The sequence below is a fragment of the Aotus nancymaae genome, unplaced genomic scaffold, assembly GCF_030222135.1.
Source record: "Aotus nancymaae isolate 86718 unplaced genomic scaffold, 86718_ANA_hifiasm-v0.15.2.pri h1tg000131l, whole genome shotgun sequence".
NCBI classification, from domain to species: Eukaryota; Metazoa; Chordata; class Mammalia; order Primates; family Aotidae; genus Aotus; species Aotus nancymaae.
In genome coordinates this window covers 259,395-283,693 of record NW_026988546.1, presented here as the reverse complement: position 1 = coordinate 283,693, position 24,299 = coordinate 259,395, and the positions used below count along the sequence as shown (strand labels likewise).

The following is a 24,299-nucleotide window of genomic DNA, read 5'->3' as shown; positions in this document are numbered from 1 at the left end:
AAATGTTATGCTCCTGGGTTTTGGCACCTATGTGTGTGTGTGTTTGTGTACATATATATACACATATATGTATGTACATATATGTGTATATATGTAAAAATTTATATATACACATGTACATATATATGTATGTATATATAAATTTTGAAAATCAATATAATAAGAAAGTCATTTGCAATATACATGACAGATATTTGCTTTCCCTATTTTTTTCTTTGCTGAAATATTCTGAAGTCATTCCCAGAAATCATGAAATTTAACCCCTAAATACTAAATATACATCTAATAACTAAGGGAATTTTCCTACTAAACACAATACTGCTATCTTACCTTAAAAATAAACAATAATTTCTTAATATAATCTAAATGTTGCTTATGATCACATTTCTCATATCGTTTCCAAAACATATTTTTGTGCAATTGTTTGATTTGAGATGCGCAAAACTTCTTTGGTTTAAAAAAAAAAAAAAGGAGAGAGGAGAAAAAAGTTTTCTTATCAGCTAGAACTATGAGGTTTTCTAAACTACAGTTTGTTCAGAAACATAAGAATAAATGTTTAATTCTTTCCCTTAATTACTAACATTCAGAGTAAGAAGTTGGGGCTCTAGTTACTTCCAATGGTGACCAGTGTGTTCTGTGTGTCTGCCTGCTTGGTGGGTACAGGAGAAGCTTCTCTTTCTCTTTCAGCATAATTATTTTTAAAACATTAGCATTATTCATTCAATCGTAGATGTTATCTTTTCCACGCTCCAAGTGGCCCATCTGGGCCTGGGGCATTCTCTTTGGCCTGGCTCTGGTAACCTTCTCATATGACCCTGCTAGTCTTTGAAAGTGATGGTTTGTGGCACTATTCTTTCTACTTTCATTTATGCTTTAAAATTTTCATAACAAACAATTTGAAATGTAAATAGTAACTGATACATATATAGAAAGCATATTTGCTCACTTTAATAAGCTAAAAAGGACAGGATATATGGGGAAATATTAGTGTCTACCCATCCATATCCCTTGTCCTTCCCAGCTGCTCTGTCTTTCAGAAGCCCCTCCACACCCTTTACTTTGAGCTGGAGCCAGATTCCAATTCAAGCATGGAGGAGCAAGCGAGGCTAGGGGGCTTCAGGATGGAGTCTCGGCCTGACCGGGTGCCTCCACCCTGGGGCAGACACTGGGTACAGAGGCTCCCCTTGGAGGGTTTTTTTTTAATTCCTAAAGTTTTCATAAAAATAAAAATTGGAAAGTTTCCATAAAAATAAAAAATCAGCTGGAGGCAGCTGCGAAATGGGATTTTAAGAAATTTTGGTGCTCATTATAAATGAATTTTTACTTTTGGTATCCTTTAAGTGACTTTATAATTAAATTACCTTTCAATTACTTTTTATTGTTTCTATTCTGAATACGATATAATTCTAAGATTTGTCACAAAACTGCCCAGATTTATATGGGTTACAGCAAATTTTAATACTAGGATGCCAATTTTTAGCTCATTCATAATAATAAACATTAAAAAATACTAAATGCCTAGTGAGGGTGAGAGTTGGTCCGTCGGTGCAGATGCATGTAAGTTGCTACAAGAACATCTCTAGGCTTGTTGAGGTTCTGGGAAATGCATTGTGCCCTTCAATTCTGTAACTTGCAGTCATTATTCCTATGAAAAGGCCACACACTTGCAGACCAGTGTGCAAACAGTGTAATCGCCAACTTATTTGCAGCAATAGGAAACTAGAAACTTGGCGAGGCACAGTGGCTCATGCCTGTAATCCCAGCACTCTGGGAGGCCAAGGCAGGTGGATCGTCTGAGGTCAGGAGTTTGAGATCAGCCTGATTAACATGGTGAAACCCTGCCTCTACTAAAAATACAAAATTAGCCAGGTGTGGTGGTATGTGCCTGTAATTCCAGCTATTCGGGAGGCTGAGGCAGGAGAATGGCTTAAACCCAGGAGGCAGAGGTTACAGTGAGCCAAGATCATGTCATTACACTCCAGCCTGGGCAGCAAGAGTGAAACTCTGTCTCAAAAAAAAAAAAAGAAAGAAAGAAAGAAAGAAAACTGGAAACAACAATTGTTCAATCAGAGGACTTTATAAAATGATGCATAATTTGTATACATTATTTAACATTAGGACACCATTAAAAACATGTAATCAAAAGGCTGCTTACTAACAAAAGAGAATGCTCACACTGCAACCCAGGTTTGTGACAAACACACATACCACACATAAAAAGCCTCAGAAAAATACGGAAAAGAAATACATCCGACAAAAGTGGCTATTGCCTACTGCTTGGATTTCAGATGATTTCATTTTTTTTCTTTATACTTTTAGAAAACATATAAAATAAATAAAAAATGACCAGGCAGGGTGCTTCAGGTCTGTAATCCCAGAGCTTTGGGAGGCCAAGGTGGGTGGATCACTTGAGGCCAGGAGTTTGAGACCAGTCTGACCAACATGGCAAAACCCTGTCTCTACTAAAAATATAAAAATTAGCTAGGCATGGTGGTGCATGCCCGTAATCCCAGCTACTTGGGAGGCTGAGGCAGGAGAATTGCTTGAAGCAGGGAGGCAGAGGTTACAACAAGCTGAGATTATGCCACTGCACTCCAGCCTGGGCAAGAGAGTAAGACTGTCTCAAAAAAATAACAATAATAATAATATTATTATTATCAATATTGGTTTCTGTGTTTTATAGATAAAATTAAAAATGTTTTACAGATGAAAAACTCAAGAAAACCACTCTGTCCCAAGGTTCAACCTAACGGGAGCCGGAGCCCTCCTGCCTGGGGTGTGTGCTTTTTCCTGCTGTGCCTTTTGCTTTAGTCCCTTTGCTGTTTGGGTCCATCTCTCACACCCAGAGAACACGTTCCCTCAGCACACAGACCTGCCTAACAGTGTGGGTGCTTGCTGGCCTAAAGGTGGGCAGGGGTCTTGCCTGTGTGGGGGCCATGACCCTCTCTGGAGTGTCTTGGGAACTTGGTCTCTGCACACTAATCTCCACCAGCACACATGGGGGGCTGACCTCTCAGGGCCAGATGCCATAGAAAGCATTTTAGCAAATGCAGCTCAGTCACGGATTTTAATTCCCATGTGTCATTTGAGCACCTTTGCCCTGAAAAGGAAACTTTGCTATAAATCACAGGCCTCAAAGGAATGAAGGAAATATAAAGCAATCCTATTTTTTCTAATCCAGAGTAGGTTTTCAACAGATAACTGATCATGTCCTTTCATTTTGGTGCCACATACATTTAAATGTTTCATTCTCCTGAAAATGCTAAAGTTCTTAGCACAATCAAAAAAAGAAAAAAGAAAATTAAAAAAAGGAAAAAGCTCCTTAAAGTGAGCCATGCTGAATGCCAGAGTAATGCAGGTGAATAAAGAACTTATTCACATGCCAGACCCCAGAAACAATGCTGTCTCCTCCAGTCCAGGCTGGGGTAGCCCTCCTTCCCCCGAGGACCCAGGCCACCCCCTCTGAGGCCCTTATAGACACTCCTTTGTGTAAATTGCAGCAGGATAAACTAGACAAAGCCTCACTTCATTCCCCAAACTCTCGCCCCTCCAAACAGTGGTCCCAACTCAGAGGGAGGATGAAGAGGCTGGTCAAGGATTTCCCAGACTCTGAGCCTACCTGGATTTTCCCAGGCCCCATGTTCTTCACCAGGGGTGGCTGGCAGGGCTTGCACATGATGAAAAGTTGCTTTCTTAGGATGGAGGCACTGACGTTATTGAAGGCAAGGACCTCGACTGTAAATTCTCCTTCTCTGGTAGGGTGGAAAGCACAGAAATGAACAGATTGATATTGCTGGACATCAGGCTTTCATTCACTCTTCATACCTACCCCATCTGCAGAATTATAGTATTTGACAGCAAGTCATCCCAATGAATAAGAACAGAAGAGGCAAGGGTCACAAGATTGATTTCCACAGAGGTGTTTCATCATTTAACCAACAGACTGGCTCCCCAAGTAGCCTGTGCCAGGCCAAATACCAAACTCCCAGACCGACGTCACATGCTATATTCAAACAATACATCCATGTGAAGGGCGTGTTGCTTCCTTCTTTGGGCAACCCTCCCCACAGCCATGGCCTGGCCCCCTCTTGACAACAGAGCAAATCTATATATTTTCCCTGTGTGATGGGTACCCTAACCCATAACTGGGGCATCTTTGGGCATGGTCTTCCTGTTCTATTTCCTGCTCCATGGATCCGTTTTTCTGATCAGTTTCTCAGGGTTGTAAAAACTGAGGAAGGGCAAGCTAGATCCATAGCCTGTCTCCAGGGGAGGGGAGTGGGTCACAGCTGTGGAGAGATTAAGGACAGTTGGAGGAGTGAGCTGGGTAGCTCCTGACCCAGCAGGTAGTGCTTTATTAGGAAATACATGCTTATTTTGCAAATGTTGCAACATGGATAATTACTTCTGAATTTGAAACAGAAAAATATTCCCATCAGAAGACCACAAATTTGAGTCTGCAAGGACCAGAATATCACTTGCCATCCTGGAACTCCAGCAAGAAAGGTAGGGCCTACTGATAAGAATGAAGACTGGATGGTTGTCTCAGGTTGTCAGACAGCCTAGGGGACACTCTAGAGATGGCAGTGGAGCCACCGAATAAGCCATGTCACTTCCACCGGGCACAAAAGGGCTCCTGGAGCTACTGAGTACATCACCAGGTACCTAAGCCACCACATGCTCAATTGAGCATGCAGCAGTCTACAAGCCACTACTGCTCAATTCCTCATGTGAAATCTATTTCTGATGAAAAAGTCCTGGATCCATAGTTAGTGATGGGGCTATTCCATCCCCATCAAAGCACAGAGAGGCTGAAGTGTGGGTTCTTGTGGAAATCCTGCACTGGGGGAAGTCTGCAATCTTTCCCTGATGCCACTGCCTAAGTGAACCTCATTTTCTAGATACTTCTGCATGCTTTGATATTTCCCTACAGCAACATAAAGTTTTGATGCCAGCCTGAGGCTCGGCCTTGGCCATGGGTGTCTCCCCACTGGGGATTTGACCCACTTGGGTCCTAGAACTCGCCCTAGAGGCTCGGCTGGGAACGAGTGGTCCAGCCAGTCTGCACCTCATCATATGTCCATAATGCTCAGTAAATACAGTTAAAGGACAGAGTTCATGCTCTTCCATATGACATCAAGGCCCTTCACAATCTGCCAACCTACACTCATCTCTCCCTTCTATATACATCTTGCCAGTCAGTCCAAACATCTCCTGTTGGCACCTCATCTATCGCCTGTGCCCAGGTGCTTGTCTGTTTGGGATCCTCTCTCCTGTTTCCCTTTGGCATGCTCCTACTCAAGATTTCACTCTCAAGGAGCCATCCCCACCACACTGCAGGTCTCCTGTGCAGCCACAGCCCCTGTACTGAAAGCAACTCTTTTCTCTTCGTCTTTCCCCTGGACTAGGAACTCCTTGAGAGGCATGGCTGGGTATTATTTGTCTCTGTGTAATCATCTGTCACCTACATTGATGAAAGGCAGGTCTCTATGGGGAACCCAAGGGCTGATGCCTTAAGACTCTGATCACAGGCGCTGTCTGTAGAGAGCACTCCCCTGCCTTGCAGTGGCTCACCTACTGTAGACATGGCTGCTGGAGCTGCTCCCCAGGCTGACGGTGCCATCCCCAAAGTCCCACAGGTAGGCAACATCTGTGCCGAAGTTGATCCTGCACTCAAAGACCACACTGGTGTTTACCAGAGCTGATGAGGGGGACATGAGCCGATTGGCCACAATTTTCTTCTGCACCCTGATGACGTAGGGCTCAGAGACCACACTGCTGATCCTGTTGGAAGCCTTAACCATCACACGATACCTGCGGGATGGGGACAGGAGGGCAGAGAAGGCAGATGGCAAGACAAGAACAGGGTCAGAGCTAGAGAAACCGTCTGTTTTACTTCAAAAGGAAGGCAGGGGAGGGGAGGCATCATTTAATTTGTAAGAACTACCAAAGTATCCAGTGGTTTTCATCTCATTAAGAAGGAAGCTGATATTTTTCACTATCTCTTCTTCATTATTTAATTCAGTTCTCAAAGCAGTGCAGGTAAGGATCATTGCCCTTCCTTAGATGAGGAATTTCTTAGGTCACATGTGTGGCCGAGATAGAATTCAAACCTAGGACTGTCTGCTTGAAAGCCCTACACCATTTCCTTTAGTACAAGCTGAAGAGAGATGAACTAAATCTTCCTTTAAATCTTATGTTTGAATTCACTTCACAGAAGGACCTAGTGGCCCATTATAATACAAATGCAACAGCCATAAGATGACTTCAGTAGCAGCCTCATGATCTTAAGACTGAGTAGAGGCTGAGGTACAAACAGCTACGGAGCAGGACTGCTACTTTTACTGACCATTGGGGGATGCTGAGTCTTTTTTTAATGCTTCTTGAAGTTGTCCTAACTGTTGGATCCCCTCCAAAATACCACTCAAACTCCAGGGGTATCGTTTCCTTGGTAATAGCTGCAAATGTGATGTCTGTGTCTATGGCAAACACAGTTCCATTTGTGTAGACAGAGACAGCTGTGGCAAAAGAAAGCATGGTGTGGCTATGTCAACACAGAAAGGCTGGAATCTCCAGAGAAACTGTACCTCTACTTTCCCACTTGGTCATGGGTTTGAGTGACGGTGAGGAGCCTCTGACACACATGCAGGCTGAGGGCAAGGATATAGCTGTGGGGACGAGGTAGGCAGTGCTGGCCCCCATTCAAAGGCCCTCACAGGAGGAGCTCCTAAGGCCATCTCGCTCAGAGGTCCATCTGCTCTGAGCTCCATCTCGTTCAGAGCCCCATCTCGCTCTGAGCCCCATCTGCTCTGAGCCCCATCTCGCTCTGAACCCTATCTGCTCTGAGCCACATCTCTCTCTGAGCCCCATCTGCTCTGAGCCCATCTCGCTCAAAGATCCATCTGCTCTGAGCTCCATCTCGCTCTGAGCCCCATCTCGCTCAGAGCCCCATCTCGCTCTGAGCCCCATCTGCTCTGAGCCCCATCTCGCTCAGAGATCCACCTGCTCTGAGCCCCATCTCGCTCTGAGCCCCATCTGCTCTGAGCCCCATCTCGCTCTGAGCCCCATCTCACTCTGAGCCCCATCTCGCTCTGAGCCCCATGTCGCTCTGAGCTCCATCTCGCTCTGAGCTCCATGTCGCTCTGAGCCCCATCTGCTGAGAGCTCCATGTCGCTCTGAGCCCCATCTCGCTCAGAGCCCCATCTCGCTCTGAGCCCCATCTCGCTCAGAGCCCCATCTCGCTCAGAGCCCCATCTCGCTCTGAGCTCCATCTCGCTCTGAGCCCCATCTCGCTCTGAGCCCCATCTGGCTCTGAGCCCCATCTCGCTCAAAGATCCATCTCGCTCAAAGATCCATCTCGCTCTGAGCTCCATCTGCTGAGAGCTCCATGTCGCTCTGAGCCCCATCTGCTCTGAGCCCCATCTCGCTCAGAGCCCCATCTGCTCTGAGCTCCACCTTGCTCAGAGCTCCATCTGCTCTGAGCTCCATCTTGCTCTGAGCTCCATCTGCTCTGAGCTCCATCTGCTCTGAGCTCCATCTTGCTCAGAGCTCCATCTGCTTTCAGCTCGATCTTGCTCAGAGCTCCATCTGCTCTCAGCTCCATGTGCTCTGAACTTTATCTTGCTCAGAGCTCCATCTGCTCTGAGCTCCATCTGCTCTGAGCTCCATCTCGCTCTGAGCTCCATCTGCTCTGAGCTCCATCTCGCTCTGAGCTCCATCTGCTCTGAGCTCCATCTGCTCTGAGCTCCATCTGCTCTGAGCTCCATCTGCTCTGAGCTCCATCTTGCTCAGAGCTCCATCTGCTCTCAGCTCCATCTTGCTCAGAGCTCCATCTGCTCTCAGCTCCATGTGCTCTGAACTTTATCTTGCTCAGAGCTCCATCTGCTCTGAGCTCCGTCTGCTCTGAGCTCCATCTTGCTCAGAGCTCCATCTGCTCTGAGTTCCATCTTGCTCTGAGCACCACATGCTCTGAGCTCCATCTACTCAGAGCTCCAATCACCCCAACCTCCATCTTGCTCTGAGCACCATCTGCTCTAAGCTCCACCTTGCTCAGAACTCCAATCACTCCAAACTCCTTCTTGCTCTGATCACCATCTGCTCTGAGCTCTATTTTGCTCTGAGACCATATGCTTGGACCTCCGTCTTATACTCTGTGCAACATCTGCTCTGAGATTCACATTGCTCTGAGCTCCATCTCACCTAGAGCTCCATCTGCTCTGAGCTCCATCTTGCTTGGAGCTCCATTTTGCTCAGAGGACCATCTTGCTCTCAGCATAATCTGCTCCATGTATGTTTTTTGAAGCACAATTCACAATAGGAAAGACATGGAACCAATTCATATGCTCATCAGTGGCAGACTGGATAAAGAAAATGTGCTATATATATGCCATGGAGTACTATGCAGCCATAAAAGGGTATGAGATCATGTCCTCTGCAGGGACATGGATGAAGCTGAAAGTCATCATCCTCAGCAAACTAACACAGGAAATAGAAAACCAAACATTAAATGTTCTCACTCCTAAGTGGGAGCTGAACAATGAGATCACATTTTAATATTATTGTATCCTCTGTAGATGGTCTCTGTTTCTCGTAACAAAAGATATTTTGTAATTTTTTTCTCTCTAAAGGATTGTGGCTTCTTCTGCTGCCTGTGTCAGCTTAGGGTTCAGGTTAACTACCCCACCTTGTAATGACCCACTCCATGTCCACATGTGGTTGGTCTCTTCTGTGATAACGTTTGTTCACAGACTCTTACCGTCTATAGGTCATTTGAGGGGAGGTGGCCTCACATAGTACTGCACCATGCAAATGACCAACTGAAAAAATTACTGAAACAATGTGTGTGTCTGGTTATTTCAAAGAATAAACAGTAGTCAGTTGAAGGAGATAAAGTTTTAGTAATGTCAGTGATATCTTAGATGACCAAGAATAATCCTGTGGGCCCCAAAAACATATTACAATATGGACTATGCAAGCAAAAACCTCACCCATCAGACAACAGCAAATGATGCTCTAGCTCAAATGTTAATTGTCCTCTCTTGATGTGTGAAAGCACACATCAGGAGGAGGCACAAACATCTGGGATACAAAGGCGGAGTGGGTGTTTCATGCAGACAGTTTCAGTGAGAGAAGGTGAAGTCGTCTGGGGATGGATGGCAGTGGCAGCGACAATGTGAACTGACTGAATGCCACTTAACCGTCAACTCCAAAATAGATCAAACGGGCCAGGTGTGGTGGCTCACACCTGTCATCTCAGCACTTTAGGAGGCCGAGGTGGGCAGACTGCTCGAGTCCAGGAGTTCAAGCCCAGCCTGGGCAACATGGTGAACTCCGTCTCCACATAAAATACAAACAATTAGCTGGGTGTGGAGGTGCACTACTTGAGCCTGGGAGGCAGAGGCTGCAGTGAACCAAGATTGCACTGCTGCACTCCAGCCTGGGCAACAAGTGAGACCCTGTCTAGAGAAATTAAAATAAACAAAAAAATGCCAGGCGCAGTGGCTTACATCTGTAATCCCAGCACTTTGGGAGGAGGAGGCATGCAGATCACGAGGTCAGGAGTTTCCACCTGGGTCGGACGAAGGCTCCCCTGTGTCTGCCTGGCACAGCTGCCCTGACGCCCACTGGGCCAAGAATGTGGACTGGGCTATATGTGCAACTGGGGTCAAGCCACCCTCCCTGTTCTCTTTCCATTCGAGAGAGAGGACTGCAGGCCTGATCTGGGCCCTTACACAAAAAAATATTAACTGTGAAATTCAGCTTTCTCCATAACAACACTGAGTGCCTACTGTGCCTTCCACAAAAAAGAAATGATCAGAACTGGCCTCTGCTTTCAAGAAGATTATGGTCCAGCTGAAGAGGACACACATGCAGGAGAACAAGTGAAGCCCTGAACTGTGTGGGCTTGAAATAAGCTCAGTGGAAATGTTGTGGAATAGCTAGACCAGCTTGGATGCATCTATGGGGGAGGAAGGACTTCCATGGGCCATAAAAACAGGTAGGATACAGAAAGAGTAAAGGAGAAGGAAGGTATCCCTAGCTGTAGGCCCATGTGAGTGAAGGCCAAGAAGCGCCACTCCAAGATGAGATCCTTTAATCTCTGGCACTGCACACAGGCTTGGGACGCATTCCTAAGCCTGCATCACAGCATGCAGGCACACACACGCTGCATATCTGGATATGTCCCAGTACCCTGCAAGCCTCCTCAGAGCAGGGGCTACACCGTATGCCTCAGTATGTCCCCAGCGCATAGCACAGTGTCTGCGGCCAGGTGGACACACGTGCCTGTGCACACACAGAGCCACTACTTTTAAACACCACCTGTGTGCAAGGTACTAAACAAGACACCTAATACATATGATCTTTAATGCCAATGAGTGGGGTGGAGATTATTACTCTAATTTACAAATGAAGAAATCCAGAATCAAGACAATCAGTTGATCAAGATCACAGTCAGTCTCAGGCAGAGCTGGATGTCACACTCCATTTGCCTCTCAAATCACTCCTTTCCTGTGCTATGTTATAGCAAAAGCCTACTGCTCTGAGGAACTCAGCTGTGGCATTTGCTTATCAGGGCTACCCTTTGCCTTTGACCTTGGTTCTCATCATCTAAGCCAGCTCACCTGGAACCTATATGGATTCATTAGAATTTGGTTCAGCTGCATAAGTAAAACAAAAGGTAATAGTGGCTTTATTTATTTTCTCACATAAAAGATGCCTGAAGAGAGACAGTCCTGGGGTGGGATGGCAGCCCCACAGTCATCGTGTCTCAGGCTTTTAGCTTTTTGCTTTGCCATCCTCAATGCTTGATTTCCATGTTATGGTCTAAAGTGGCTACTGGAACTCCAGCCATTACAGCTGCATTCTGGGAAGAAGGGAGGGAGGAAGAAGGGAAGGAAGGAGAAATGAAGGGAGGAAGGTAGAAAGGAAAAAAGAATCCTTTTCTTACTTTAAAAAAGACTTCCTTAAATGATAGCTTACAGTCATTTATCTCTATCATCGTCCACAACTTACCTGACCATACAGGAGACTGGAAAATCTACTATTACAGTGTAGGTAGCAATGTGCCTTGAATTACGTTCAGTTACTAAGATAGAGGGTTGGGATAGGCAGCTAGCAATTTTTCTTATACTAACATTTCATTATTATTTTTTAAGTGTCAGGGTGTGGCTGGTCCCAAAAGCTTACAAGCAAAATTAATAATTGACATTGGAGCTTTTTTTTTTTTTTTGAATATCACTGCAATCTTGAATTCAGCAGGAAACAAGCAAGTAAGTATGTGAAATAATGATTCCAGCCCCCGCAACCTTCCTAGTATACCCATGAACAATATTCATTGATTCCAAGCTACAGATTTAAAACATAAAAAAACTGTTCTGAGGCCAAAGAACAGCATGTGTAGTTTGGTTGGCCGCCACCAAGGGATGAAAGAGCTTGTGCATGGTCGTGCATGGTGAACAGCAGGTCCACACACAAGCTGAGCTCGCTGGAGTTGGGTGTATTTGTGTATTTTCCCTCATCCTTTCCAACATCCCCAAGATAAGTTATACAAAGAAAAAAACACTGAATTTAAAATATTTCACTATGAAATATTACACTGAATCTACGACTCTATACTCTTCAAGCATTGCAATTCTTCAAACAGTCAGTAGAGACAGACAGGTAAAGCTGGAAGGACCTTAGAGATTGTCCAGGCTGAGTGCCTCCTTTTCCAGTGAAAGAAACTGCGATGGGGAGAGGTAAAACAGCCTGCTCAACCTCAAGAGAGATGCCCTCTCTTGACTCCCAGGCTTGCTCCATTCTAGTCCCTTTGGGGCAGCGGTTGTGTCTGAGGGACCCCTTGCATTGGAAAACTCCACAGAACAGCCACCAAAGACTTCAGTGACTGCCAGTGAAATCTAGAACAAAAACATGGAATGAGCATTTTTCCCAACACCCTTGTGATTAAGGAGAGACACAGGGGTTCTTCAGAGCCGTACAGCAGCTTTGATGCCCCAGGGTCCATTCCGAATGGCCCAGCAGGGATGCTGGACAGAGTCACCAGGGCAGGTGTGGCCTGGACTCCAGAGCAGCTCATAGGCAGTGGAAGCACTAGCAGGATGCTACAGAAAACATCAGAGGGATGTGGGGGAGGCATTTCCTCTTTCTCCACATCACCAGCCTCTTGGTTCTCAATGAGTTAGTTCTACATTTCTCCGGGGTGAGGGCAGGAGGTGTAAGAATACAGACACCTAGACTTTCCTCCCAGAAATTCCAAACTAGAAGGTCTGGGTAGGGGCCAGAAAATTTTATTTTTACCATGTGTCCCTGGAGATGCTGAGGCAGCCATCTTGCTACTATCTTAGGACAAGTGATCAGGAAGCTCTGCACCGGATGACTCACAGAAAGCCCTACCACCATCCCAGTGCTGCTGTTGTCTGGGAAGACTACTTGGTGAAGAGCTTGTGATCCACCCTCCCTTGCTATAATTAATGGACCCTGTGATTAGAAGTTCTTCCTCAGCCTCAGGCTCCCCTGCCTCCCACTTTCAGTGTCTTCTCTTCCCTGGTAATGGGAAGCCAGTCTCCCTGTGCTAACCCTCCACAAACTGGAAGCCTATTACTAGGTCACCTGTCAGCCTCTCTGTCCCAGTTAAATAATCCCCATTCCTCTCATCACTTATCCATGTTCCCATTTTCCAACCCAACAATCATTTCCCCGCTTTTCTCTAAATGCTCTCCAAGTTCTCTCCAGTCCCCCTGCACAAGTTGTCTTTGTTCCTAATTCTTCCCTTGAACAGTTTGTGTCTTGTGAGACTAAAAAGAAATTCCTGCTCCAAAAGGATTTGAAGGTTATTTTGACAAGATTCATTTAAGAAACCTCCCTGCAGCATCACAGCAATCCGGGAAAGAGGGCAGGTTGCATAAAAAAGTCTAAAAGGAAGGTAGTACAATAAATACTCCATTGTCTCCATGGCAACACACCCCAAAAGTTTTCTGGATGCCCACACAGGCAAGAAGGTCTGAAGATCCACCTGCTGGCTCACTGGAAAGCCAGGAAGGATGGCTTAGCTTTTCCTCCATTCATGTGGTAGAGATCAGGGTAGGCTGGGACTACCCGACAGACCGAGGAAGTGGGAGAAAACAGAATCAAATGTGGGAACCAGAGAGCAAAGGGAAGTAGTGTAGGAGTTGGGTGGGTCATCACTGACCCCTGCTGACAATGGCTTCCATTTAAACCATAAGCAGAAATTCACTTTTGAGAAGATTTTTAAGGGCGTCAAAAAGGCTTCTCAAGGGGGTATGAAAAATCAGCCAGGCAAGGTGGAAGGAGAAAGAAAACAAGACCAAGAGTAGAACACAAAGCAAGACAAAGTTCAGTGGCTGCTGCAGACCTATTTTCTCCAAAGAACAGAGAGGGAGAAGATGGCAGAGAAGAGAGGGCAGCAGAAAAGGTTGAAATTGAGTGAGAATCTGCCTTCCCATCCTCGGGGGTCCAGAAAATACAGCACATATACACCATGAAATACTATGCAGCCATAAAAAAGAATGAGTTTATGTCTTTTGCAGGGACACGGATGAAGCTGGAAACCATTATTCTCGGCAAACTAACACAGGAACAGAAAACCAAACACTGCGTGTTCTCATTTGTAAGTGGGACTTGCACAATGAGAACACATGGCCACAGGGAGGGGAGCATCTCACACCGAGGCCTGTCAGGGACAGGGAGAAAGGGGAGGGAGAGCATTAGGATAAATACCTAAAGCATGCAGGGCTTAAAACCTAGATGACAGGTTGACACCTGCAGCAAACCACCATGGCACATGTATACCTGTGTAAAAAAACCTGCATGTTCTGCACAGGTACCCCAGAACTTAAAGGAAAATTTAGAAAATATTTGAAAAAAGATCAGCCTGGGCAAAATGGCAAAACCCTGTCTCTATGATATATACATCATCATCATCAAAATTAACTGGGAGTGGTAGCACACACCTGTACTTCTATCTACATGGGAGGCTAAAGTGGGAGGATCATGTGAGCCCAGGTAGGTCAAGGCTGCAGTGAGCCATGATCATGCCACTGCACCCCAGTCTGGAGAAAAGAGTAAGACACTGTCTTGAGAAAAAAAAAAAGATGGAAGAGGAAGGTAGGAGAGTCAGGAGAGAGATTTGAAGATGCTGCACTGCTGCCTTTGAAGATGGAAGAGGGGCTATGAGCTAAGGAATGCAGGCAGCCTCTATAGAAGTTGGACAAAACAAGGAAACAGATTCTCCCCCAGCATCTCCAAAGCAATGTAGCCCTAACAATATCCTGATTTTATCCTACTAAGATGCATTTCAAACTCAGACCTCCAGAACTTAAAGATAATAAACTTGTATTATATTAAGTGTCTAAGTGAGTCATAATCGGCTATAGCAACCATAGAAAACTAATACAAAAAGTAATAGAGGCACAGTTATTTCCCATTACCCACAGTGTTGCTTTCTGCAGTTTCAGTTCCCTGACACATCTCAAAAATATCAGATGGAAAATTCCAGAAATAAAACGTTCAGTTTTCATTTGCATGCCATTCCAAGGAGCATGATGAAATGTTACACCAACCCAACTGTGAGGCCAATTCACACTGTCTACACTACCAATTCTGTCAGGCACTCGGTAGGTGGCTCAGCTGACTATTGCAGTACATGCATGGGGCAGCAGCGGTGGCAACCCTGGACACCGGCCCCAGTAGCATGGAACCCAGGAACAGATACTGCCACAGTCAGCCCGCAGGTGTGGGAGGGCAGGAGGCACTCAGTCACAACTCTGTGGCTGCACAGTGCCCAGAGCCTGCAAACCTGTGCTCTGAGCCAGGGCCAAGGAAAAGTGAACCCTAGGGTGGGATGGCGGTATACTCCGCGATCCTCATGCCCTCAGGGAGCAGCCCTGCCAGAATCTGCCATGCGCTCAGCCACAGCTGCCACCTAGAAATGGCGCAGGTCAGTATCAGTGGTAACCCCTGGCCCTGTCCTCCCTTACCAGCAGCAGGAATCCCAGGGCCAGATGTCACCATAGTGCCTAATTTAGGTGGTCGGCGGCGCAGCTGCAAGGGGGCAGAAACTGGTGCTCAGCCTCATCCCAGGGGCCATAGTGGGCCCAGAGCCCACAACCTCATGTGCTGGGCTTGGGCAAAGGAAGTGCAGATCTTAGGGTGGGGGGAGGTGCCTTGGGTGACCCCCAGCCTGTCTGAGACCAGCCCTGCAGCCTCCCGTGCATTCTGCTGCACCTGCCACTTATAGATGGCATGCGGCAGCAGCGGTGGCAACCCCTGATCCTGCCCGCCTCCACCAGCAACACAGACCCAAGGGCCAGACCCAAGGGGCCTAAATCAGGACCCACAGCAGGAGGAGGACTGGAACTGGCATCCAGCCCCATCCCAGTGGCTGCAGGGTACCCAGTGCCCACAACCAGCACCCTGGACCAGGGTCAAAAAGGAACAGAAGGAGGGTGGGAACCGGTGCTCAGCCCCACCCCCGAAGCTACACAGCACCCAGACCCCACACTCTGGACAGGGGCAAGGAAGATGGACCCTAGACAGCGCACTGGGCAATTCTCGGGCTGTCTAGGGCCAGCCTCTGCCTTGGGCTCAGCTGCAGCTGCCACCGGCACAAGAACATGCAGCAGCCACAGTGACAACCACTGATGCTGCCCACCCGCACCACTGCAATGAGGATCCCAGGGCCAGAAGCCTCCATAGATCCTAACACAGGCAGTCGGCCCTGCTGCTGCAGGAAAACAGGAACTGGCCAGCCTGCCTTGAGGATCCAGCAGCTGCACAGCACCCAGTGACTGTGACCCGTCGCTCTATGAATCAGTCAAGAAAGAGGGCCCCTAGGCTGGGAGGGCAGTCTGTTGGGTGGCCCTTGGGTCTTCTGGGACTAGCCCTGCCAGCTGATGCCATGGGCTCAGCTGCAGCCGCCCCCTGCAGATGGTGCATATCAGCAGCGGGGGCAACCCTAGACATGCACACAGCGGCCAGCAGCACAGAACCAGAGGCCAGATGCCACCGTGGCCATGAGGAGGCAGTGAAGCCAAAGCTGCAGGAGAGCAGGAAGTGGCGCTCAGCCCCATTCCAGTGGCTGCAGCGTACAGACCCACAGCCCAGCACTCAGGGAGCCGCCAAAGAGGAGCGGATCCTAGGGTGGGAGGAGGGTATTCCGCGAACCTCAAGCCTCACTCAGGTCTGGACCTGCACTGCCACCCTCTGCCGTGGACTCAACAGCAGCTGCCACCTGCACATGCTGTGGCAGAAGAGGTGGCAACCCCAGCTCTGCCTGCCATAACCAGCAGTGGGGGACCCGGGGACCAAGGCCACCTCTGAGGCTGCCACCTGGCCACCTCTGCACCCCTTTCCCTGCCCTGGTGGCAGCCAGCCACTTCCTACCTCTCCGGCGCTCTGCAGTCTCCGTCACTGCCACCCACCACAGCGAGGCGAGCCGTGGTGCCACAGGCTCCAGCCTCCAGCATGCAGCAGATGGCTCTTCCTTCTCCTGGCATGGAGCAGATGGGTGGGCAAAGCCAGAAAAGCCTAGAACGGGACACAGACAGTGGTAGTGTTAGACCCCCACCTTGTCATGCTGGCAACTGGGTGGCACAGGCCAGTTTTGGTGAAGGCACTCACACCCACCCTCCAAAGTCCACAGCAGCTCTTTTTGGCCCAAACTGTCTAGGGAGTGGAGAATGGAGACACCATGGTGTCTGGGCTTCCCACTCCACAGGAACAACTGGGACTACCCAGGCTGTGCTCATGAAGCAGGAGCAGCAGAAACTCAGCCCCAGTCAGCCCTCCTCACCAACATGCTGGTTCCCATTCCTGAGACATCCACCCAAGGGGCCCTGTCACCCCATGGTGCCTGCTACTGCATGCCTGGGTATCCCTGGCAGTCTCTGCAACACAGAATGTGAGGGCTTGGGCCTGGGAACCAAGATGGGTCTGGGTGCCCTGCTGTGATCAGGATTTTCACAGAAACGTGAAAATCCTGCCTGCCATGCAGTAGGAGATGGCCCTTTAGAGTTTAGAGTCCAGGGAGAGGAGGACCACTCCTCTCTCAGAGACCACAGCTGTCACTGAAACCTCCATCGCCTGCCAACGGCAGTGCAGCTTCCAACAGAGCCCCTAACCCGCTGCCACTGCAGTGTAGCCCCAGGATAGTGCCAACACCCCATCCTCCACCACTGGCAGTGTAGCACGTGATGGCAGCCCCTAACCTGCCCCTGCCTTAGACACCGCAGCACTCGATGGCACCTGCAGACCACCCCCCTGCCATGGGCAGCACAGCCCGGGATAGCGCCCCAACTGACTCCCTGCAATGGGTAGTGTATCCACAGATAGAGTCCCCCACCAGACCCCCACCACAGGCAGTGATGCCCCTATATGGTACCCAAACCACCCCCCACTGCGGGCACTGCAACCCTGAATAATGAGTGCCCTAACCCACTCCCCATCGGAACAGTGCAGGCTTCAGCCTCCAGCATGGGCTGCAGGCGGCTACTACTCCTCTAAGCCCACTCAGAGCAGGTGGGCCCACATACCCAGAACAGTCTGAAACAGCGAGACTAACGTGTACACAAAAAAAACTACAAAGAAGCAGAAGAATCCAGTCTAGAACCTGACCAGACAATTCTGCAGACATAAAATCGAAGAACAGAAAAGACATTAGGTCCTCAAAATGAACAATTCATTAGGAAACTGCAATTCGCCAGGCAAGGTGGCTCACACCTGTAATCCCAGCGTTTTGGGAGGCCTAGTTGGGCGGATTACCTGAGGTCGGGAGTTTGAAACCAGTCTGACCAATATGGTGAAACCCCATCTCTACTAAAAATACAAATATTAGCCTGGCATCATCATGGTGGGTGTCTGTAGTCCCAGCTACTCAGGAGGCTGAGACAGGAGAATTGCCTGAACCCAGGAGGTGAAGGTTGCAGTGAACGGAGATTGTGGCACTGCACTCCAGCCTAGGCGACAGAACCAGACTCAGTCTCTTAAAAAAAAAGTAGAAATGCAGGTGTGGTTTTAGAAAAGGGGGACTCATACACTGCAGATGGAAATGAAAATGAGGATACCCCAGCTCAGAGGGCCATGGGGCTCGGAAGGATCCAGGTCCTGGGCTTCACCATGACTCAGGGCCTGTACACTCCTAGATGCTGGATGCAGGTCAAACACGGGCATAACCTTCCTGGCAGGGTTGCAGACGCTGCCACGGCCAGGACCCCACAACCGCCCCTACACGGATGACTGGGGCCCAAATGCCCACAAAGAAGTCAGTACCGGAAAGCAGGGAGCCGTGGAGAAGGAGTAGGGTAGCCTGGAGGGTTCCCGGTGGGGTACAAGTCCCCGCCACTTACCGCAGAGACCTGCCTCCTCCTCCACTATTACGTGGAAACCGCCACGACTTCTCCGAAGAAACTTCTCCAGCCGCGCCGCCGCTCCGGCCGCGCCGCCGCTTCTTCTCCTTCCAGTCGCGCCGCCCCTTCTTCTCCCTCCGGCCGCGCCACCGCTTCTTCTCCCTCCGGCCGCGCGGCCCCTTCTTCTCCCTCCGGCCGCGCCGCCGCTTCTTCTCCCTCCGGCCGCGCCGCCCCTTCTTCTCCCTCCGGCCGCGCCGCTGCTGCTTCTCCCTCCAGCCGCGCCGCTGCCACTGACGGATCCTGCAGGAAGCACAGTCTCGGCTTCCGTAGGGCACGCACGCCGGCAGCGTCCCTCCCTTCAAGCTGAAGCGCCACCCCCTCTTAAAGGGGCCGCGGCTCGGCCTGGCCAGAACCGCCTCGGGTTGCGGCACAGGCTGACAATCTGCCCAGCCCCAGGGGTGAACTAAAGGCCTCCTGTCTCTCATCCTCTCTGGCTCTAGAGCCATAGAGGTGGCAGGAGTGGAGCCTTGTGACCCCAGCCCCGAGATCAGCTCCCTTTGCCTGGAGCGCCCGGGATCTGCCCCTGCTTCCTCTGGACCTCAGCTTCAAGATCTGCCAAGGAAGCGGCCTGGAGGGAGCTCTGGACTCCCTCAAGGTCGGCGCCTCAGGATCCAGGGTGGGCTCTCTTGCCCCTATGCAGAGGGGACCCAGAGAACCACGGAAAACTGCAGGCTGGAGACACAGTCCCGAGGGCAGCAGGGCCTCCTCGGCCTCACTGTCTGCATCTGTCCTGTGGGAGCCCGGGGGCCTTGCTAGGGCCCAGACACCTGTGGCCTCACCAGGGCTGCCTGGGTCACCCAGCTCACCAGGAGACAGGCAGGGGCCCTGGGGTCCAGCGCTGCCCCCACCTCAACTCCATCTTGGATCAGCTCCCGGAGGGGCCCTGCGGACTGGACCCAGGCCCACCCCCTTCTGGCCTCAACAACCCGTCATTTACATTAGGTATTTCTCCTAGTACTGCCACTTCCCTAGCACCTCAACCCCTGACAGGCCCTAGTATTTAATGTTCCCCTCCCTGTGTCCATGTGTTCTCACTGATCAACTTCACTTATGAGTGAGAACATGTGGCGTTTGATTTTCTGTTCCTGTGCTAGTTTGCTGAGAATCATCGTTTCCAGCTTCATCCATGTCCCTGCAAAGGACATGAACTCATCCTTTATAATGGTTGCAGAGTATTCCATGTGATATATTTGCCACATTTTCTTTATCTAGTCTATATTTGATGGACATTTGCGTTAGTTCCAAGTCTTTGCTATTGTGAACAGTGCTGCAATAAACATTGCATGCATGTGTCTTTATAATAGAATAATTTATAATCCTTTGAGTATATGCCCAGTGATGAGATTGCTTGGTTAAATGGTATTTCTAGCTCTAGATCCTTGAGGAATCGCCACACTGTCTTCCACAATGATTGAACTAATTTACACTCCCACCAACAGTGTAAAAGCATTCCTACTTAGTAGAGTTTTTTTGGTGGGCAGTGGGTGACAACATAATTTGCCTATTAAAATTTGCATCTTTTACAGAAGAAAAGTACAAAGAAAAAATTAAAATATTTTCATCGAGGCCAAGTTCAAATAAAATTTTAGGCTGGGCACGGTGGCTCACACCTAGCATCCCAGTACTTTGGGAGGCCGAGGTGAGCAGATCCCTTGAGTTCAGTTGTTTGAGACCAGCCTGGGCAACACAGTGAGACCCCATATAGAAAGAAAAAGAGAGAAAGAGAAAGATACAAGGAGAGGGGAGGGAGGGGAGGAGAGGGAAGGGGAGAGGAGGGAGGAAGTCTTTTTTTTTTTTTTTTTTTTTTTTTTGAGACAGAGTCTCATTCTGTCTCCCAGGCTGGAGTGCAGTGGCGCAATCTCGGCTCACTGCAGCCTGCACCTCCCGGGTTGAAGCAATTCTCCTGCCTCAGCCTCCTGAGTAGCTGGGATTACAGGCATGCACCACCATGCCCAACTAAGTTTTTGTATTTTTAGTAGAGATGGGGTTTCACCATGTTGACCAGGATGGTCTCGATCTCTTGCCCTCGTGATCCACCTGCCTCTGCCTCCCAAAGTGCTGGGATTACAGGCGTGAGCCACCGCGCCCGGCCCCATTTATTCTTTTTAAGATTAAAATTTTAAACTTATGAAGTAATGGCATTTATGAAGTATTATGTTTTTAATTTTTGAAGCAGGAGAAATTAAAGGCTTTTTAAAATTTCTTTAGGGAAAAATGGTTTATTTTTAAAATGCTAGCTATCTTTATTTTCTTGGGCTTAACAAGCCTTTGACTATAAGATTCTGGAGTTAGTATTCAGTCCAGGTTCAAAGTACTAGCATGCCCTTTAATATCTTATTACCCTCTCTGCAACTCCAGATAAGTTTCATCAGATATCATCTATAGAGATAATACTTGTAAATGAGTGGGGCATCAGAGTATGAAACTATAAATTCATATGCTTTTACAATACAAAATTTAGCCTAGTATAATAAATTACTTATGGGTAAGCTGGGGAAGAAGAAATGTAAAACAATAAATATAATTTAAAATAGGTAAACGAGGAGCACATCACCTGTTCATGTGAGTCTTAAAAATTGCTTCCAGGCTGGGCGCGGTGGCTCACGCCTATAATCCCAGCACTTTGGGAGGCTGAGGCGGGTGGATCACGAGGTCAAGAGATCGAGACCATCCTGGTCAACATGGTGAAATCCCATCTCTATTAAAAATACAAAAATTAGCTGGGCATGGTGGTGCATGCCTGTAGTCCCAGCTACTCGGGAGGCTGAGGCAGGAGAATTGCCTGAACCCAGGAGGCGGAGGTTGCGGTGAGCCGAGATTGCGCCATTGCACTCTACCCTGGGTAACAAGAGCGAAACTCTGTCTCAAAAAAAAAAAAAAAAAATTGCTTCCATGTTTATCCTATAAAATAGGTCCAAATGACCCCAGAAGCTAAAATTAGAAAAGCAAAACTGTCTTTGAGTAACAACTAGCTCTTCTATATTTATTGCTTGCATATACGATCTTTGTTTTGGTTTATACTTCTCTTATATATTGTTTATTTATTTCTGTAATCAGCCTTAAAGTTAAGTATACCTAAACATGGAGGAATTTCACAAAGAATGGTCAAGGCAGAAAAATGTCAAGAATAGAACCTCCTTAAGTACTTGAAAGATAATTTTACTTTTGTTTTCATGTTTCCATTGAAAAGGCAAGACAAAGAGTTGAAACAAAAACTATGTTAATTCATCAAGTAGAGTAAATATTACTAAGATTGGCTTTAACAATGAGGCTGATTTGTATTTGGAATGGTATTTGGGTTTACATTACTGTAGAATAAGTAGGAAGCATTTTTAAATTAATTGGATAAGTAACAGCCTTTACTAATATTTTAATAAAATAATTTTACTTTATCAAACTAATTCATTTTTTGTATTACTCCATTAGACCTCAAGATGAAGATACTTTCCTTCCTTTAGATGAAACCAGATGAAGACCTGTGGAACAGATGGAGGGCACAACCTGGGATGGAGCCTTACAGGGACAGATCTGTCATCAAATTTCTGCAAATCACATTTTACCACTTCATGAGGTACATACCTATGACTGTTTTAGAATGTACTTTGCTGCCACACAAGAGACTCTGTAGCCCTGTAAAATGACCATTTTGTTGTCTTTAAAATGTGCCTGAAAACAATAACAAAATAAAGGGGCTGGAGTATCATAGAGAGAGAATGTCCACAGGAGGTATGTAAGATGCATTAACAAGACCTCTTTCTGCCAAAATTCTGCCTTATATTCTAACACTATGTTCCTCAGGAGTGAAAATGGGAGTTTGCAGTTAAAGGTTAGTTTTGTCAGTTTCTTGTAAGTACACCTATTCTAAATAACTGTGATCATAGACAGAAAGAATTCTGTGCTAAGTATTTCTTCTCATATGCTCTGTATTTTGCCTAGAACAGGAGTTAGTCTTTGATATCCAGTTTTCAAAACAGTGAGTTGTTCATGGGGTGGAATTTGAAATATTTTATAGACATAGACTCTGAAATTATTTTATAATTGAATCTTTGGAAGATTCTCAGTGATTTAATAATTTTCTCTATATTTTAGCAGTTTGCTCTGATAGTCTGAGTGTGGATCTTTTTGTGTTTGTCCAACTTGAGATTAAGTGAACAGAAATTTGGAAAATTTTTAGCCATTAATTCTTCATTGTTTTTGTATTGTTTTTTTCTTCCTTTCTTCTCTCCCTGGAAATTCCATTACACATTTTTTGGAGCACTTGATGTTGCCCCACATATTTCTGAGGCTCTGTTCATTTTTAAAAAAATATTATTATACTTGAAGTTCTGGGATACATGTGCAGAATGTGCAGGTTTGTTACATAAGTATACACGTGCCATGGTGGTTTGCTGCACCCATCAACCAATCATCTACATTAGGTATTTCTCCTAATGCTATCCCTCCCCTAGACCCCTACCCCCTACAGGCCCTGATGTGGGATGTTCCTCTCCCTGAGTCCATTTGTTCTCATTGTTCAACTCCCACTTATGAGTGAGAACATGCAGTGTTTATTTTTCTGTTCCTGATTAGTTTGCTGAGAATGATGGTTTCCAGCTTTATCCCTGTTCCTGCAAAGGATATGAACTCATCCTTTGTTATGGCTGCATAGTATTCCATGGTGTATATGTGCCACATTTTCTTTATCCAGTCTATCGTTGATGGACATTTGGGTTAGTTCCAAGTATTTGCTATTGTAAATAGTGTTGCAATAAACATACGTGTCCATGTGTCTTTACAGTAGAATGATTTATAATCCTTTGGGTATATATGCAATAATGGGATTGCTGGGTCAAATGATATTTCTAGTTCTAGATCCTTGAGGAATTGCCCCACTGGCTTGCACAATGGTTGAACTAATTTATACTCCCACCAACAGCATAAAATTGTTCCTGTTTCTCCTCATCCTTCCACCATCTGTTGTTTCCTGACTTTTTTTTAAATGGAATCTTACTCTGTCCCCAGGCTGAAGTGCAGTGGTATGATCTCAGCTCACTGCAACCTCTGCCTCCCAGGTTCAAGCAATTCTTTTGCCTCGGCCTCCTAAGCATCTGGGATTATAAGTGCATGCCACCACACCAGGCATATTTTTGTATTTTTAGTAGAAATGGAATTTCACCATGTTGGTCAAGCTACTGTTGATCTACTGATTTCATGATCCACCCTCCTCAGCCTCTTGAAGTGCTGGAATTACAGGTGTGAGCCACCATGGCCGGCCATTTCCTGACTTTTTAATGATCGCCATTCTAACAGGTATGAGATAGTATCTCATTGTGGTTGTGATTTGCATTTCTCTAATGACCAGTGATGATGAGCTTTTTTTCACATTTGTTGGCTGCGTAATTTTTTTTTTTTTTTTTGAGAAGTGTCTGTTCATATTTTTCACCCACATTTTGATGGGGCTTTTCACTTTTTCTTGTAAATTTGTTTAAGTTTCTGGTAGATTTTGGATATTTTGCCATTTGTCAGATAGATGTATTGTAAAAATTTTCTCCCATTCTGTAGGTTGCCTGTTCATTCTGATGATAGTTTCTTTTGCTGTGCAGAAGCTCTTTAGTCTATTTAGATGTCATTTGTCAATTTTGGCTTTCATTGCCATTGCTTTTGGTATTTTAGTCATGAAATCATTGTCCATGCTTATGTCCTGAATGGTACTGCCTAGGTTTTTTTCTAGGGTTTTTGTGGTTTTATGTTTTATGTTTAAATCTTTAATCCATCTTGAGTTGATTTTTGTATAAGGTGTAAGGAAGGGATCCAGTTTCAGCTTTCTGCATATGGCTAGCCAGTTTTCCCAACACTGTTTATTAAATAGGGAATTCTTTCCCTATTGCTTGTGTTTGT

At 46.9% G+C, this 24,299-nt stretch overlaps 1 protein-coding gene across 1 annotated transcript in view; it reads right to left on the bottom strand.

Moving 5' to 3' along the window:
- LOC135272751 (ephrin type-B receptor 4-like) overlaps nt 1–24,299 on the bottom strand; it is a 117,514-nt gene that overhangs the window by 585 nt on the left and 92,630 nt on the right. Inside the window, 3 exon segments of the mRNA XM_064371343.1 lie at nt 3,620–3,752; nt 16,402–16,545; nt 18,363–18,662. Of these exon segments, the coding sequence (XP_064227413.1) occupies nt 3,620–3,752; nt 16,402–16,545; nt 18,363–18,662 (577 nt within the window).